Below are 17856 nucleotides of genomic sequence, written 5' to 3'. Positions count from 1 at the left end.
GTCTTAAAGAACACGTTAGGCCAGAAAGACTTAACAGATTACGTACAAAACATTCCATCCAAAAGCAACAGTATTGGGTTTGGGAAATGGGAGATACAAACTATTGGGTATAAGGTAGGCTACAAGGATATATCTTGCAACATGGGGAATAGAGCCAGTATTTTGTAATAACTGTAAATGGAGTGTAACCTTTAAAAACTGTATAAAATAAAAGAAAAAAAAAGTAACAGAATGCACACCTTCTCAACCTAAATGCCCACTGACAGATGAATGGAGAAATACGCTGATTTTTTTATATATATAAATACACACACACACACACATATATATATAATGGAATATTACCTATCCTTAAAAAGAATGAAATAATGCCATTTGCAGCAACATGGATGGACCCAGAGATTATCATACTAGGTGAAGTAAGTCAGACAAAGACATATCATATGATACCACTTATGTGTGGAAGCTAAAAAATAATAAAAATAAACATATTCACAAAACAGAAATAGATTCACAGACATAGGAAACAAACTTATGGTTACAAAAGGGGAAAGCAGTGGAGGGATTAACATACATACACTACTCTATATAAAATAGAGTAACAACAAGGACCTACTGTATAGTACAGAGAACTATATTCAATATCTTGTAATAACCTATAATGGAAAAGAATCTGAAAAAGAATATATGTATATACATGCATACCTGAATCACTTTTCTGTACACCAGAAACACTGTAAATCAACTGTACTTAAATTTAAAAAGTGAAAAGAAAAAAAAAAGCACACATCTTCTCAAGTGCACATGGAACATTCTCCAGGATAGATCATGTTAGGTCACAAAACAAGTCGTAATAAATTTTAAAGGATTGAAAGAGATTGAATCATACTGAATATCTTTTCTCACCACAGTGGTATGAAATGAGAAATCAGTTACAGGAAGAATACCAGAAAATTCACTAATATGCAGAGATTAAACAACATGCTACTGAACAACCAGTGAGTAGAAAAACCAAAAGAGAAATCAGAAAATACCTTGAGACATTTGAAAATGAAAATACAACATACCAAAACATATGGGATGCAGCAAAAGCAATTCTAAGAGGGAAGGTCATAGCAATAAATGCCTACCTCAGGTTGTTTATTTGAGATCTTTCTTATTTCCTAACTCACACCTCAAGAACATAAAGCCCAAAATTAGTAGAAGAAAGGAAACAAAGATCAGAGTGGAAATAAAACTAAAAAGACAATTTAAAAGATGAAACTAAGAACTGGTTCTCTTAAAGATAAGCAAACCTTTAGCCAGACTCACCAAGAAACAAAGAGGACGTAAACAAAATCAAAAATGAAGAGATGTTACAACTGATACCACAGAAATACAAAGGATCATAAAAGACTTATATGAATAATTATATACTAACAAATTTGACAACCTAAAAAAGATGGAAAAACTCATAGAAACATAAGCTACCACCTACCAAGAAGGAATCAGGAAAAAAAACATCTGAGCCAACTGAATACTAGTAAGGAGAATGAATCAGTAATCAAGCCGCCTCCTCCACCCCCAGCAAACAAAAGGCCAGGACCAGAAAGCTTCACTAGTAAATTCTACCAAATAGTTAAAGAATTAGTATCAATCCTTCTCAAACTTGTTAACAAAAAGAGGGAATGCTTCCAAACTCATTTTAAGTGGCCGGCATTACCCTGATGCCCAAACCAGATAAGGACACCATAAGAGAAAAAAATTACAGGCCAGTATCCCCGATGAACACAAATGCATAAAATCCTCAGCAAAATATTAGCAATTGAATTCAACAGTACATTAAAAAGATCATACGTCATAATCAAGTGAGATTTATTCCAGAAATGCAAGGATTTGCATACAATATATGCAAATCAATGTGCTACACTACATTAACAAGATAAAGGAATGAAAATCAAAAAATCATCTCAGTGGAAAAAAGACAGTCTCTTCAATAAGTAATGCTAGTAAAACTGGACAACTACCTGTAAAAGAATGAAATTAGAACATTCTCTAACACCATATACAAAACAAAACTCAAAATGGCTTAAAGATCTAAATGTAAGACCAGATACTGTAAAACACCTGGAAGAAAACACAGGCATAACACTCTTTGACATAAATTTCAGCAATATTTTTTTGGATTCATCTCCTAAACGAAATAAAAGCAAAAACAAACAAATGGGACCTAATTAAACCTAAAAGCTTTTGCACAGCAAAGGAAACCATAAACAAAATGAAAAGACAACTTACAGAATGGGAGAAAATATTTGCAAATGACACTACTGACAAGGGACTAATTTCCAAAATATACAAAGAGCTCATACAGCTTAATATTTTTTAAAAAACAAACAATCCAATCCAAAAATGGGTAGAAGACTTGGATAGACGTCTCTCCATTGAAGACATCAGGGTGTCCAACAGGCACATGAAAAGATGCTCAGTATTGCTAATGATTAGAGAAATGGAAATCAAAACTACAACTACCATGAGGTGTCACCTCACCAGTCAGAATGGCCATTATTCTAAAGTCTACAAATAATAAATGCTGGAGAGAATGTGGAGAAAAAGGAACCCTCCTGCATTGTTGGTGGGAATGTACATTGGTGCAGCCACTATGGAGGACAGTATGGAGGTTCCTTAAAAAACTAAAAATAGACTTATCAGATGATCCAGCAATCCTATTCCTGGGTATATATCCAGAGAAAACTAATTTGAAAAGACCCATGCACCCAGTGCTCACAGCACTATTTACAATAGCCAAGGTACAGAAACAATCTAAATGTTCATTGGCAGATGACTAGATAAAGATGTTGTAAATATATACAATGGAATATTATTTATCCATTAAAAAGAATGAAATAATGCCATTTGCAGCAACATAGTATGATAATCTCTAGTTCCATCTGAGTAAAGTAAGTCAGACAGAGAAAGACAAATATCATGATATCACTTACATGTGGTATCTAAAAAAAGAAAGATACAAATTCTATTTACAAACCCAACACAGACTCACAGACACAGAAAACAAACTGTGGTTACCAAAGGGTAAAGGGTCGGGAGGGATAAATTAGTGGCTAGGGATTAACAGACACAATTACTGTATATAAAATAGATAAACAACAGTGGCCTACTGTATAGCACAGGGAACTATATTCAATTTCTTATAATAACATATTGGAAAAGAATCTGAAAAGAAAAAATACATATATATGTATATGTATAACTGAATCACTTTGTGTACACCTGAGACTAACATTGTAAATCAACTACACTTCAATTAAAAAAGGTTTATATCATACAATCTTCTCAGTAGATGCACAGAAAGCATTTGACAAGATTCAACATTGATTCTGATTAAAAAGGAAAACAAAGTGGGTACAGAGTGAACACACACACTTCAGCATAATGAAGGCTACATGTGGCAGGCTCATAGCTAATGTCATACTCAAACATTAAAAACTAAAGACTTTTCCTCTAAGATAAGGGACAAGATAAAGAGACTCTCACTGCTTTTATTCACAGTATTGGACGTCCTAGGCTAGAAAAATAAAAGGTATCCAAATCAGAAAGGGAAAAGTAAGATGGTCACTATTTACAGATGACATGATATTATACAGAAAATTCTAAAAGCTCCACCAAAAAGCAGTTAAGAACTAAAACAAATTCATTAAAGTCACATGATACAAAATCAATATACAAAAATCAGTTGTTATTCTATACACTAATAGCAAACTCACAGAAATAGAAATTAAGAAAATAATCCCATTTACCATGGCATCAAAAAGAAAATACCCAGGAATAAATTTAACCAAGGAGATGAAAGACCTGTACACTGAAAAGTATGAGACACTGACTAAATAAATTGAAGACACAAATAAATAGAAAGATATTTCATGCTCATGGATTACAAGAATTAATATTATTAAAATCTTCATACTACTCAAAACAATATACAGATTCAGGGCAATCCTTCTCAAAATTCCAGTGGCATTTTTACAGAACTAGAGCAAACAATCTTAAAAGTTGTATGGAACTACAAAAGACCTAGAATAGCCAAAGCAGTCTGCAGAAAGAGGAAGAAAGAAAGCTGGGGACACCTCACTTTCTTATTTCAAACTGTATTACAAAGCAATAATAATCAAAACATTCATACAAATCAGTAATACTAACTGGCATAAAAACAGACACGTAAGTCAATGGAACAGAATAGAGGGCCCAGAAATAAGCTCACATATATATGGTCAATTAAGAGGCCAAGAATACACAATGGGGAAGGGACAGTCTCTTCAATAAATGGTGCTGGGAAAACTGGACAGCCACATGCAAAAGAATGAAACTGGACCACTGTCTTACACCATACACCAAAGTTAACTCAAAATGGATTAGAGATTTGAATGTAAGGCCTGAAACCATGAAACTCCTAGAAGAAAACATAGGTAGTAAGTTCACTGACATCAGTCTTGGTGATGATTTCTTGAATCTGACACCAAAAGCAAAGCAACAAAAGCAAAAATAAACAGGTGGGACTACATCAGTCTTACGCACAGCAAAGAAAATCATCCAAAAAAAAAAAAAAAAAGGCAGTCTACTGAATGAGAGAAAACATTTGCAGTCATATTTCTGATAAAGGGTTAATATCCAAATATATAAAGAGTTCATATAATTTAAAAGGAAAACAGCAAACAATGTGATTTTAAAATGGACAGAAGATCTGAATATTTTCCCAAAGGTGTACAGATCGGCAAAAAGTGCGTGAAAAGATACCGAGCATTGCCAGTCATCAGAATTACGAATCAAAACTACAATGAAATATCACCTCACACCTGTTAGAATGGCTGTTATCAAGAAGACAAGGAACAATAAATGTTGGCAAGGATGTGAAGAAAAGGGAACCCTCCTGCACTGCTGATGGGAATGTAAATTGGTGCAGCCACTTTGGAACTAGAATGGAGGGTCCTCAAAAAGTTAAAAATAGAACTACCATATGATTTAGCAATTCCACATCTGAGTATTTGTTCAAAAGAAGCAAAACCGCTAAATTTTTCAAAAAGATAGCTGCACCTGCATATTTATTGCAGCATTATTTATGATAGCCAAGATACGGAAGCAACCTTCAGCGTCCACTGATAGATGTATGTACAAGGAAAATGTGGTAGATTTGTACAATGGAATATTATTCAGACATAAAATAGAAAAAAATTCTGCCATTTGTAATAACATGGATGGACCTTGAGGGTATTAGGCCAAGTGAAATGAATCAGACAGAAAAAGGCAAATACTTTATGATCTCACTTACAGGTGGAATCTAAAATAATTTCTAATTTAAAAAAAAACCCTAAACTCATAGATTCAGAGAACAGATTGTCAAAGTCTGGAGGTGGGACTGGGCAAAATGCATTAACTTCCAATTATAAAATAAATTTAAGTCCTGGGATGTAAATGAACATCATAGTGACTATAGTTAATAGTACTGATATGACATTTGAAAGTTGCTAAGGGAATAGATCTTAAAAATTTTCGTCACAGGAAAAACAAAAATATAATAATAAATAAAGGCAGAACCTAGAGTGCTACACACAGCGTTGCAACCAACTTTTACCCCAAAGGACATTTGCTGAACTGAGTAGACTTAAGCTTTGTTTTTCAAGACCTTATTTACATGGTTAGGGAAGTTGAAAGAAAATAGAGAAATGATCAGCTTGTGAGTATAAATCTAAGCATACACTGCGTAAAACAAAAACAATATATTCATACTAAGGTCTGTTTTACAGCAATAGACATAAATTTGCAACGTACAACAGCAGATAAATCTTAGTAGCATTCTAGTGAAAAAGAGCAAGACTCAGAAGACTGTATACAGCATAAAATTCTTTCTAACAAGTTCAAAACAAACAAAACTGAACAGTAGATTAGTTAGACAAACATATATACATATATATACAAAAATTTATCTTAATGATAAAAATGAAGTTCAGGATAAAGGAAGCAAGGAGATTATAGAGGAAGGAGGAACACTGAGATAGATACAAATTCCCAGCAATTTTTTGTTTTTATTATTGAAGCATAGTCAGTTAAACTGTGTCAATTTCTGGTATACAGTAATGTTTCAATCATACATGTACATACATATATTCGTTTTCATATTCTTTTTCATTATAGGTTACTATAGGATATTGAATATAGCTCCTTGTGCTACCCAGTACCGTTTTAATTCTTGGGTTGCATGGAGAACTTAAGACTGTTCATTATGTTATTAAAGTATTAAATAAATAAGCATAAAAACCGAAGAACATGGATGGACCCATAAGATTAGTTATAAAAATTAAGAATTGTGATTAGGCCAACTCTACGCACCTGAGGGCCAAAATAGTGTTATAGAGAAATGCAAAGGATGAATAGTCACTTTTGATGAATAACAAAGTAGAGATTTACCTTACATTAGACATAGTATAAAAGGATAGTAATTAATCAATGTGGTGTCTAACATAGAAAATGGAATAGAACTGAGAACTCAAAAATAAATTGTATAATAAATTAAAGATGTAATCACAAAGTAACACATACAGTATGATTCCATATATATAGAATTCAAAATAGACAAAATTAAGCAATATTTTATTTAAGAACACTTGTATAAGTAGTATAATTATAAAGAAAAACAGAAAATTACAACAGCAGTCACCTCTCGGGGTACCTGGCATTGCCAGTGAGGCATTTCTAAGCCACTGACCATGTTCTGTGTCTTAACTTGGATGAGGTTCACTTATCATTGTTTTAAGTGTACACATGCTTTTATTTTCAGTTTAAAAACTGGGAATGAATTAACAGACACCAGAACGTACTTGATGGTAGAAAAATAATGTTTGCAAGCCAATCATCCATTTCCTGAGAAATAAAAGCAACTTTAGAGAATGCACTAACTAAGTCAAAAGAGAATAAATAGCTCTCCTTTCCCATGTGTAAAACTGAAGCTGAGCTTTTTAAAGTTTTACTTTCTGAAAACAGTTCTGACTCACTTGGAAGAATTCCTCCAAACATTAACACCACTAGGCTACTTACTGCCTTGGAAGGTACTAGGTTAAAAGATCAGAAGCGTGAAAACTGATTTAATTAGCTCAACGCTTGGCTTCCTGGCTGTTTCTACAGCAGGGCAGGGGACTGTTTTCTTTGTACAAGTGCCAGAGAACATGTAACCAGTCATTTTGCAAAAAAATTGGGCTGCATCAAAAACTGAGACACGGGGCACAAATGACATCTGAGCATGTCCCGCCCCTGAACCTCTGCCGCGTGGGAAAGGCCAGAGCAGAGGCAGGCTAGAGCGTGAACTGAGAGCTCCACTTTGCAACAGTCATCTGCGAGCTCACAGAAGAAAAAAGCGAGGCCAACATTTTAGAGCAGGGTGAGACAGACCCTAAGTTTGTTGACAGGGAAAACTGATGTCCAGAGATGCTTCATGAATTACCCAAGATTATCTTAGTCAGGCAAACCCCAAATATGGTTCCAGTGTAATTTCAGTGCATAATACTGGAGACAGCTGCAGGCAGCAATGCAGATGACAATCTCATGGGCACTGCTAAATTTTAATTCCCTTAGGGTAGCAAAAAGAAACTGACTAAAGAGAGAAATTTGACTTTATGGTAAAATGACCTAAGGGAGTAGGAAGCCAGAAACCTGCTGCTTCTGAAAACTGAAACTTCCTAAGAATTTCGTAACTTCTGATTCTCGATTTCAGAACCTAAGCACCAATGTAGAAACACTGTGTTCCTCTGGGCACAGTTAGCCAAACTCTGACAGACCCACAAATGGACATATATTATACATGGGCTGAACAGATAGATGCATAAATCTCACTAGCTGGATCCCTGCATAGAAGTTATCTAAAACATTGCCAGCTCACCATAGCCATCAGTATGACTATTTTCTAAGTATCAAAAAGAAAATGTAAAGAACATTAATATTAAAAATCCATAAATTAAAATTTAATATCACCAACTTTCCACTTTTGCATATTATGTGTGTACAGTTTTACAAATAGTTATTATGTTTGATAATCTAATCTCATTGAGTCATGAGAAGTATTTCAGCTTTCTAGTTTTCATACTTAGATTTAATGGCTGTTTGTATTCAATATGTCCTGATTTATTTAGCCGTGCTGAATAAAGAAATTCATTTATTTGCTATGAATTTACAGCATGAATTTTAAGAATGATACATCTGAATTGTATTTTCTGGAAATAACCAAGAAAAATGGTCTGCAAGGTCAAGGAAAAACCATGATTTTTCCACCCAATGAGTTTAGAAGGTATCTGAGGAAGAAGAGATTTGTCAAAATTCTTTAAATGCAAAGCCAAACAAGGTCTTAGGATCTACGAGATGGAGCAAAGGGCAAAAGACAAGAGCAGAGAAGAAGCATACACAGAAAGGGACCAATGGGTCCTGAAAATAATTTCCTTTTTAGTGAACACTACCATGTAAAAAGTTTAAGGAGTCAATGAAGGTGACTCTTGAAATAATTTGGGCTCCCTCCTTTTATATGTACTCTTGTGTAATAATCAACCATGTGTATAATATAGAACATACTGCTATTTTTCTTCTAGAGTATTTACTTGGATTATATTTGAAATATATGTCACTAAAGATAAACAAAGGAAGTATATTTATCTTAATTGCAGAAAATAATTCCTGGTTCTTGACTAGCTGTGCTCTGCAAAAAGTAAAAGAAGGTTAGATAGTCCATGCAAACTTTTAGCCCTGAATAAAGTTCTTCTTCCTCAAATTCTAGGCATTGTTACTAGACCTATGACAGGAACAGATTATGTAATTATATATTAGAAAGAACCATGTTTTAGATGCCTTTCTAATCCTCCTCCTCCTAGAACCAACAGTTTGAAGGCACTAACAGATTCATTCTTAATTTCAGCACCAGGTACTCATTGTCAGTATCACCTTCCTGACAAAACTGTCATGATACATTATAGTAATAATTCCATAGACACTAATGATAGTTAAGATGATTGTACTGATGATGATGATAGTCACAGCTCATATTTTTGTAGTCGTTGATACTTTTCAGAGACACTCTGCATAGGAGACTATCCTGTATCCTCATATGCAAATTCGTGCTGACCTTGAGGTTAGGTACTGTCTTATATGAGAACCTGGACAACCACTTTTATTCAGGCAAGGGAAATTTGGCATGTCTACACAGTGGAACTGTTGGAATAACCAGTACTTCCAGATCTTTTCACATTTCTGGAGCTAATGAAAAGAACATTGGATTCAAAGCTGAAAAATTTGAGTCAGTCACTTTTCAGTTTTCCTGTCTGATAAGAGTAATGGTGTGCACCCTCACACCATACACAAAAATAAACTCAAAATGGCTTAAAGACTTAAACATAAGACAAGACACTAAAACCTCTTAGAAGAAAACATAGGCAAAACATCAACATAAATCTCAGCAGTATTCCCCTAGGGCAATCTACCCAGGCAATAGAAATAAAAGCAAGAAGAAATAAATGGGACCTAATTAAATTTATAAGCTTTTGCACAGCAAAGGAAACCATAAGTAAAAAGAAAACCTATGGAATGGAAGAAAAGTTTTGCAAGATGAGACTGATAAGGGCTTAATCTCCAGAATATATAAACAGCTCATACAACTTAATAAGAAAAAAACAAACAACCCAATCCAAAAATGGACAGAAGATCTAAACGAGCAACTCTCCATTGAAGACATACAAATGGCCAATAGGCACATGAAAAACTGCTCACTATTGCTAATTATCAGAGAAATGCAAATCTAAACTACAATGAGGTATCACCTCACACCAGTCAGAATGGCCATCATTCAAAAGTCCACAAAAAATAAATGCTAGAGAGGCTGTAGAGAAAAGGGAACCCTCCTACACTCTTGGTGAGAACGTAGTTTGGTACAGCCATCATGGAAAACAGTATGGACATTCTTCAAAAGACTAAAAATAGACTTAGCATATGATCCAGAAATCTCACTTCTGGGCATAAATCCAGAGGGAACCCTAATTTGAAAAGGTATCTGCACCCCAATGTTCATAGCAGCACTATTTACAATAGCCAAGACGTGGAAACAACCTAAATGTCCATTGACAGATGATTGGATAAAGAAGTTGTGGTATATTTATACAATGGAATACTACTCAGCCATAAAAAAAGAATGAAATAATGCCATTTGCAGCAACATGGATGGACATGGAGAATGTCATTCTAAGTAAGGTAAACCAGAAAGAAAAATACCATATGATATCACTTATATGTGGAATCTTAAAAAAAAAAGATACGCAAACATTTACAAAATAGAGACAAACTCACATAGAAAACAAACTTACAGTTACCTGGGGGAGGCAGGGAAGGGATAAATTGGGAGTTTGATATTTGTAGATACTAACATATATATATATATAATATGTAAAATAGATAAACAACAAGTTTATACTGTATAGCATAGGGAACTATATTTAATATCTTGTAGTAACTTATGGTGAAAAGAATATGAAAATGAATATATGTATATTCATATATGAATATTCATATATGACTAAAGCATTGTGCTGTACACCAGAAATTGACACATTGTAAACTGACTGTACCTCAATAAAAATATATAAAATCACACACATACACAAAAGAGTAATGGTATGGTAAGAATAAATGGAGTCACCTGGATTTAAGTTCCTAGGCTAGTGCTTAGTCCCTGGTAGGTGCTTAACAAACATTTCTGGAAGTTGATGCTGATGCAAAAGTTAAATAGTTGGAGTGTATTTTAGGAAGGGCACCTTAGTGGCAAGTGGTAGAAATCCAGTGTAAACTGATTTAAACAAAAAGCAATTCACTGGTTCAGGTAACCTGGAGGTTGGAGGAGTGATATTAACATTAGTAATGGCTGGATCCCAAGCCTCCAGCAGTGTCCGCGAGAGAGCACCTTTTTACTGGCTCTGCTTTGTTTTGTTGCCATCACCCTCAACCAGGCTCTCTCTACTCAGTTCGTGATGGCCACTGGCAGCTCCAGGCTTCTATCTTTTTGTGGGCCTAGTGTTAATTCACTAGGTGATCATTCTACCGGAAGACCTGGTGATGAGGCTCACTGCTCAGGTCTGGCGCAGGGGAGCTGGGATCAGGGAGGGGTGAACCCTGCCCAGCCAACAAACATGGATGATTCCCAGAGGAAGAGAAAGATGCCTTTACCAGCAGAGATGCTGGACAAGGAAAACAACAGGTGTCTAGTATCCAGAGTCTTTTAAGCTTTTCTCCCATGAGTGAGGACTACATAGTGGGAATGGAAGAGACTTGGGAGTCAGGAACGTCAGAATTTGGAGTGTGACGTTCTCCTGCATGTTTACAGATACCGAGACTACCGCGACCCTCCTCACTCACTGGTGCCCTACGGCTACACGCTGCAGTTCTGGCACGTCCTGGCAGCCCGACTGGCTTTTATTATCGTGTTTGAGGTAAGTTTTCTCAACCAATTCCTTTATTCCTTTAACATAATGAAGTAACTCGAAATAATGATTAAATATGCTATGAGGAGTTATGTGATTACTTCTGTCCCAAAGTAGGATCCTTTTACTATGTCACCTTTTTCTCTTCTTTTTCTTCTCCTTAATTAAAATGCTTGAATTTCCTAAGAAATATTTGGAAGTCCATGTTCGACTGTGAATGGGTAAGTCAGGCATCATTGGTCCTATATTTAATATTCTAGGGCCATGGTTCTTCAAATTCAGGAAAACCCATTCCCAGAGATACATCATGTCTGCAATTTGCTTTTCACAGGCCCTCCAGGGTGATTCTAATGCAGGTGCTCAAGGACCATAGTTTGGAAGACATTGAACTGAGTGTTACAAGTAGTCACCTCTGGTTGTGCCTCAGCATGATGTTACTTATGAACTTATAAAGTACAATCTACCTAGAAATTGCCTGTATTATGTGTCAATAAAAATACATCATCTATTTTACTTTCAGTCTTTAAGAAGTTTTAGTCTTTTAGTCTTAAATTTTTCTTTAGGAAATTGCTACTAAAAATAGCATTCTTATAACTGTACCCATAAATGGAAATTTCATTTCTTGTCACATATACTAAAGCCAGGTTAATGCAAGTAAAGGCTGCCTCTTGGCTTGGACTAAAAGCTTTCTATGCAGGCATACCTCAGAGATACTGAGTTTGGTTCCAGACCACTGCAATAAAGCAGTATTACAATTAAGCAAGTCACATGAATTTTTGATTTCCCAGTATATATAAAAGTTCTGCTTACTCTATACAGTAGTCTATTAAGACTACAACAGCACGTGTTTTAAAAAGTACATACCTTAATTTAAAAATACTTTATTGCTAAAAAATGCTAACCCTCATCTGAGCCTTCAGCAAGTCATAATCTTTTTGCTGTAGTAACATCCACAATGACTAATCACAGATCACCATAACAAACATAATAGTGAAAAAGCTTGAAATATTGTGAGAATTACCAAAATGTGACACAAAGACACAAAGTGAGCAAATGCTGTTGGAAAACCAGCACCAATAGACTTGCTCAACGCAGGGTTGCCATAAACCTTCAATTCGTAAAAAATGTCGTCTACAAAGCGCAGTAAAGCAAAGCACAGTGAAATGAGGTATGCCTGTACCTTCCTGAGACTTCATCACTGTTTTACCCTTCACACTAGAGGACCAAGACAAGGTGATCTTAAGATGCTCTTCCCTGGGAATTAGCTTATCAATGCCTCAGTCTCTCTTTAAAAACATTTTTAACCCACCACTGTCTTGAAAGTTTTCATCCCCAAAAAAGTGGTTGTATTAAGTTACTATTTGGCTTATCAAGTAGAATTTTCCATTTCTTTTCAATATATTGTTATTAAACTATTTTAAAATACTAGAAATATACAGAATATTCTCTTAATTGGCAGGCTGCTATGCCATTTCTGAGTGACCAGACTGACCAAGTTTTAATTAAGAATACTTAATGAGACCATTTGAATATGATTAATCTCTATTTAATACTTCAGAATTGTAAGGCCCTCTAAATTGCCATCTGGTACTTTAGCGGTCACCATCATATAGATGAACAAAAATAATGGTGATTCTAACCAGCTATTCATATTTCAGGTTAAGAATTTGTGGCAGTTTACCAAAAAGAAAAAGAAAAAAAGGTTTGTTTTTGAAATGATCACTTCCCTTAGGCCCATTGATAATTCTTGCAATCAAGATTTTCAAAGTGTTTAGCAATCTGTGAAGCATTTTTAAGTATTTTCTTCAAATATTCACCATAAAACCCATTTTGTGGATGAGGGAGTTGAGGCTCAGAGTGCCTTATCCTCAGGTAGACAGACAGCTCTTGAGGAGTAAAGGTAGAGCTGGGACTCAGACCTGGGCTTTCTGATTCCACAGAATACAGTCTCCAGGCTGTCCCTTGCCTTCTCTGGCCATTGCTTTTCCACCTTCTTTCCCACATCTTTACCTCGTTCCCTCTGGGGTGCCATCACACCAAGTTCAGTCCTCACCTATCCCTGTGATGTTCTTCCGTCTCCTGGCCTCATCCCACCTTCCAGAAACTCCCGGTGCTCCACATCCCTGTTCTTGACCAACGCCCAGAGCTCTTTCCAACTAAGGATGCACAGTAGACCTGACTCTGTTGTCTTCTCCCCTGTGTTTTTAGCACCTCGTGTTTTGTATAAAGCACCTCATTTCATATCTGATCCCAGACCTCCCCAAAGATCTAAGGGATCGAATGAGAAGAGAGAAGTACTTGATTCAGGAGATGATGTATGAAGCAGAACTGGAGCGTCTCCAGAAGGAACGAAAGGAGAGGAAGAAAAATGGAAAAGCACACCACAATGAGTGGCCATGACCAGGTAGGTCTGAAAGCTCTCCTTGGTTGGGAGGGGCGCTTTCAACTCCCTGAATCAAAGCTTGCCATTGTTCTACTGATAGGGATCAAAGTCAACCCTTTGAAGCTTCCAAAATCAGCATGTTTCTTACTTTAGTTGCAAATTTAACTTGATCTTCCTTCTGCACGAAATTCTTCTCTGCCTCTATGCCCCACTTTGGCCGGTAGCCAAGGTCATCGTGAGTTGGCCTAGGTGTTCCCTGAAATAAACTTTCCTCTCCCTTCTCCTTCGGGCTGGCTGTTCTTTTCAATCAGGAAGAAAGGGCATATTGCTCTGCGGATATTAAAGTCTCCTTTTCTTCTCACCCAAGATGGCCTTCGCTCCATCACCCATGGTTTTCCTCCATGATCCATGTCACACCATACCCTCTTAGAAGGTTTCCCCAGCCTCATTCGCCACTGAGACTCACTCCTTATAAACTTTTCCGGTTATTGCACGTGTATTGACAAATATTAATACGTGTTGTTAATTTATGATTTTCAAATAGCTATTAGGCTTCTCCAGCACAATTGTAATCATCTTTAGGAAACTCTATGGATTGTAATTTATTCTTCCAGCTCGTTAGCACAGCACTAAGTTCATGGTACTCATTAAATGCATATTCAATTAATAAAAGTTGGATGTATTAAGGCTTAAAAACACTGTAAAAAAAAGTTCCATAATGTTCCCACATACCTTGTCAGAAAGTTCTTCTGAAAACTCTCTGGCAAGTCAGTGACTAGCTGTGTGTCATTGGGCAAGTCACTTAACTCCTCTGGGCCTAGGTTTCTTCAATGATGAGATGAGCCCTCAGTTTTGATACTCTGTGAATCTAATATTACAGCATTTCCTTTGCCTTCCTTGTCCTTCATTCCTCTCTCTCTACTTGTCTGAATACATTTGCAAATATTTTCCAAAATTTGTCCTCCAAAAGAAAAATTAGATATACAGGGGGAAAAGGTATGTTTTTCATTTTTCATATAGGTGATGATATAGCAGATATCTGCAGATGTTTGTTGTTAAATTAGTGTAGTTGCATCAACCCAGATCTGTGATCTGTATTGAGCATCCAGGACGTTATTTTGAGTTGGGTATGAGGCAGACTCAGGAAATTGCCTAGACCCCAGGCCACAATGATGATAGCGGCATATGGATATTAAGTACTAATCCTGCCCTCAGTTCCAGAGTAGGCCTTGGCTTCACTAAAGGCAAGCCATGTTTTGCTATGTAGTAATTTTGCACTTTCCCAGATCTGCCATTTGACCATGGGACTTTAGGAAAATTACTTCACTCTAAGACTACTTATTTGGCAGAACTAACATGCAGCTCAGATAAGGCAATGTATGTAAGACATTTACCAAATGAAGTGCTGTAGAGAATTTGTTCTGTTGTTAAGCATCGTGTTGCAGTCCACTGGATTCCAGATTTGGCTTTTCCAGGCTCTATCTGTATGACCTGGGGTGGAACATTCCCAGGATTGGGATTCAGTTTTCACATTTGCAAGAGAAAAGGAGTTGGACTAAATACTTTAAGAGCCTATCTGGCTTTAACCTTCTAGGATTCTGTAACTTGCCCCAAGCCCCTGGCCCCTGCACCCATTCTGATTGCCTTTTCTCTGGCTCTGGTCCAGCCTTCAGAGAAGAAACGGTGACTATCCAGATAGCTTTATTCGGAGTAGGAGGTGGGCATTAGTGAAGAGAACCGCTCCCAGGAGCTCCAGTGCCCAGACACCAAGGTGCAGCAGTGGCCTGTTCACACCTCGGGGCTGCACTGAGCGGCAGGACCCATCACCACTTGGGAGTGTCTTCTGGCCTCATCATTATGGGCTGTTCTCTCCCCAAAGAGGGCATTTCTAAATTTTGCTTGCAAGTGTAGGGTTTGTCTGTCTCTATTTTCCCAACAGTTGGCAGGATGTCACCTTCCTTCAGACTGCCTTTCTGACTCAGTCTGTTCATCTGTACAGTGGGCACAAGGATGTTTATACCATACCTGACTCGGTTCGGGGTTACAAAGTCTTGGAATGTCTTTGGTTCATGCTTAGTACAGACCACTGCACCATCGTGTCCTTTAAGTTATCATGTGTACGTAGGATTTTAATACCTTCTGTTTCTTCCCCAGGTATAGTTCATTTCCAGGCCAAGGACCTGAATTCTGTTTACTTCTCCCGGCCGTGCAAAAGCACATCCAAGTGAATGACTCAAATGCAACCGCAGTGCATGTCGCACACGTCGGCAGCAACAGAGGGGTCAGCACCCTTAAGGGACTGCCTGGGAAACACGCTGCTGTGAAATCACGTCGCAGCCCGGCACACAAATGCTATCTATCCATAGACCATCCTTGACCAAGCAAGCATGCACGTCACCGGCAGTTACATTCTCACATTTTTAAAACCAAGGGGAACTTGTATACTGGGCCTGTTTTTCAGCCTGTTTGCTACCTTTTTTGCATTCTATCCCATGTGAATTTTACAGACACTGGGCTAAAAAGGGTATTCGGACACCTGGACACACATTCCCAGAATGTCATCATAGGATCCTAATTCCATGTCACCAAACAACACAAACAAGACCCTGTTTACAGCTTTTTCTTTTTTTTTTTAATTTCAGATCTTTCTGAGGAGATTATTATATATGACATATCTATAGCTATGTGTATGGCCATAGATGTATTTCTGTGTGTACATATGTATAGTCATGTATTCTTACATATGTACATACAAATACAGAGATATATAAAGTACATAGAAATTCCTTACTTGTAAATAGCCAAAAGGTACTGACATGAATGACAAATTTTCACATTTAAATAGTCACCAACATGAAGCCATGTTTAATGCTTGTATAATGTGATGCAATAAAATTTAAAATAAATTTATGCACATGGAATATTTTTAGCGGGGTCTTCTGAAATTCTGTTGTGTTTGCTTCTCATAAAATAAGACTCATACAGTGGGATCTTTAAACAAAATCTGTCACTCCCAAACACTACAACACTCCCTAGAAATCACTTCATCCTCCAGAGACTACATTTTTCTTTCTAACCCACCTTTTCCATCTTGTTTTCATGCAACCTTCTTCAGGTACCAAGTGACTAATTAGAAATCACTCAGAAGAGCTTGAAAAATGCCACTGACACCCTTTGTTGAGGAAATATGCATTACAACCAATGATGCATGTGATGCTTTTGATTACCCTGCCTTCTAGTATGCCCTCCTATTCCTCGGAAGGGGACTGTCCGTCTAGAGGAGGAAAAGTGTGTATCTAAGCAATGCCTGTTGTCATTACCCTCCTCCCAGAGACTGCAGAACCTGCCCTGGAGTAGTGTTACCATCTTGCCTCGGCCAGTCAGGGAAATGGGAGTGCTCCCATTACCACCTCCATCCACACTGTCTCATTTTGGCTGCAGGTTCACTTGAGCCGATTGGGAATCCAAAGACCTTGGATGTTCCCTTAGATGGGAACAGTTGGTCACAGTGGCTTTGAGCAGCTAGAACATCAGCCGTTTCATAGTTTCATCTTTCTAGTTCTCCTCATGACCTGATGCTCTGGAAGTGAAATACAGTTAGCCCTTGACACCATAGCTTTAAAACCACGAGGGTCCACTTATAAGCAGATTCTTTTGAATAAATATGTACTGTGGCCACTTAAATCTATGACCGTGGATACGGAGGGCCAACTGTAAAGTGATACGCAGATTTCTGACTGCATTAAGGTTGGCGCCCATAACCTCCACATCATTCAAAGGTCAGCTCTACTAACCATAGCAGAGCCTCAACTAAGGAGATGTATTTTATGGGGACTGAAGACAAGAGGCCATTGGCAGAGTTTTCTTTTCAATCATAGTTAAGAAGTCTGTGAAATAAATTCCTCCCCCCAGGGGTGGAGTGAAATAAGGACAGTCTCAAAAGATAAAATACAAACAGGTACTCCCCCAAAAGACAACTTG

At 37.0% G+C, this 17856-nt stretch overlaps 1 protein-coding gene across 2 annotated transcripts in view; it reads left to right on the top strand.

Moving 5' to 3' along the window:
- Positions 1-16776, top strand: part of ANO4 (anoctamin 4) — a 263479-nt gene extending 246703 nt beyond the window's left edge. For both annotated transcript variants that reach the window (XM_010962817.3, XM_074375230.1), the window contains 3 exons: positions 11396-11501; positions 13701-13896; positions 16030-16776. In XM_010962817.3, coding sequence (XP_010961119.2) covers positions 11396-11501; positions 13701-13892 — 298 coding nt within the window. In that variant the 3' untranslated portion in view covers positions 13893-13896; positions 16030-16776. The remainder of the gene's footprint in view (positions 1-11395; positions 11502-13700; positions 13897-16029) is intronic.
- Positions 16777-17856: the final 1080 nt, after the last annotated feature.

Source organism: Camelus bactrianus, chromosome 12, assembly GCF_048773025.1.
Source record: "Camelus bactrianus isolate YW-2024 breed Bactrian camel chromosome 12, ASM4877302v1, whole genome shotgun sequence".
Taxonomy (NCBI): Eukaryota; Metazoa; Chordata; class Mammalia; order Artiodactyla; family Camelidae; genus Camelus; species Camelus bactrianus.
Note: the sequence above shows the minus strand (reverse complement) of the source record. Positions and strands in the feature narration are given on the sequence as shown.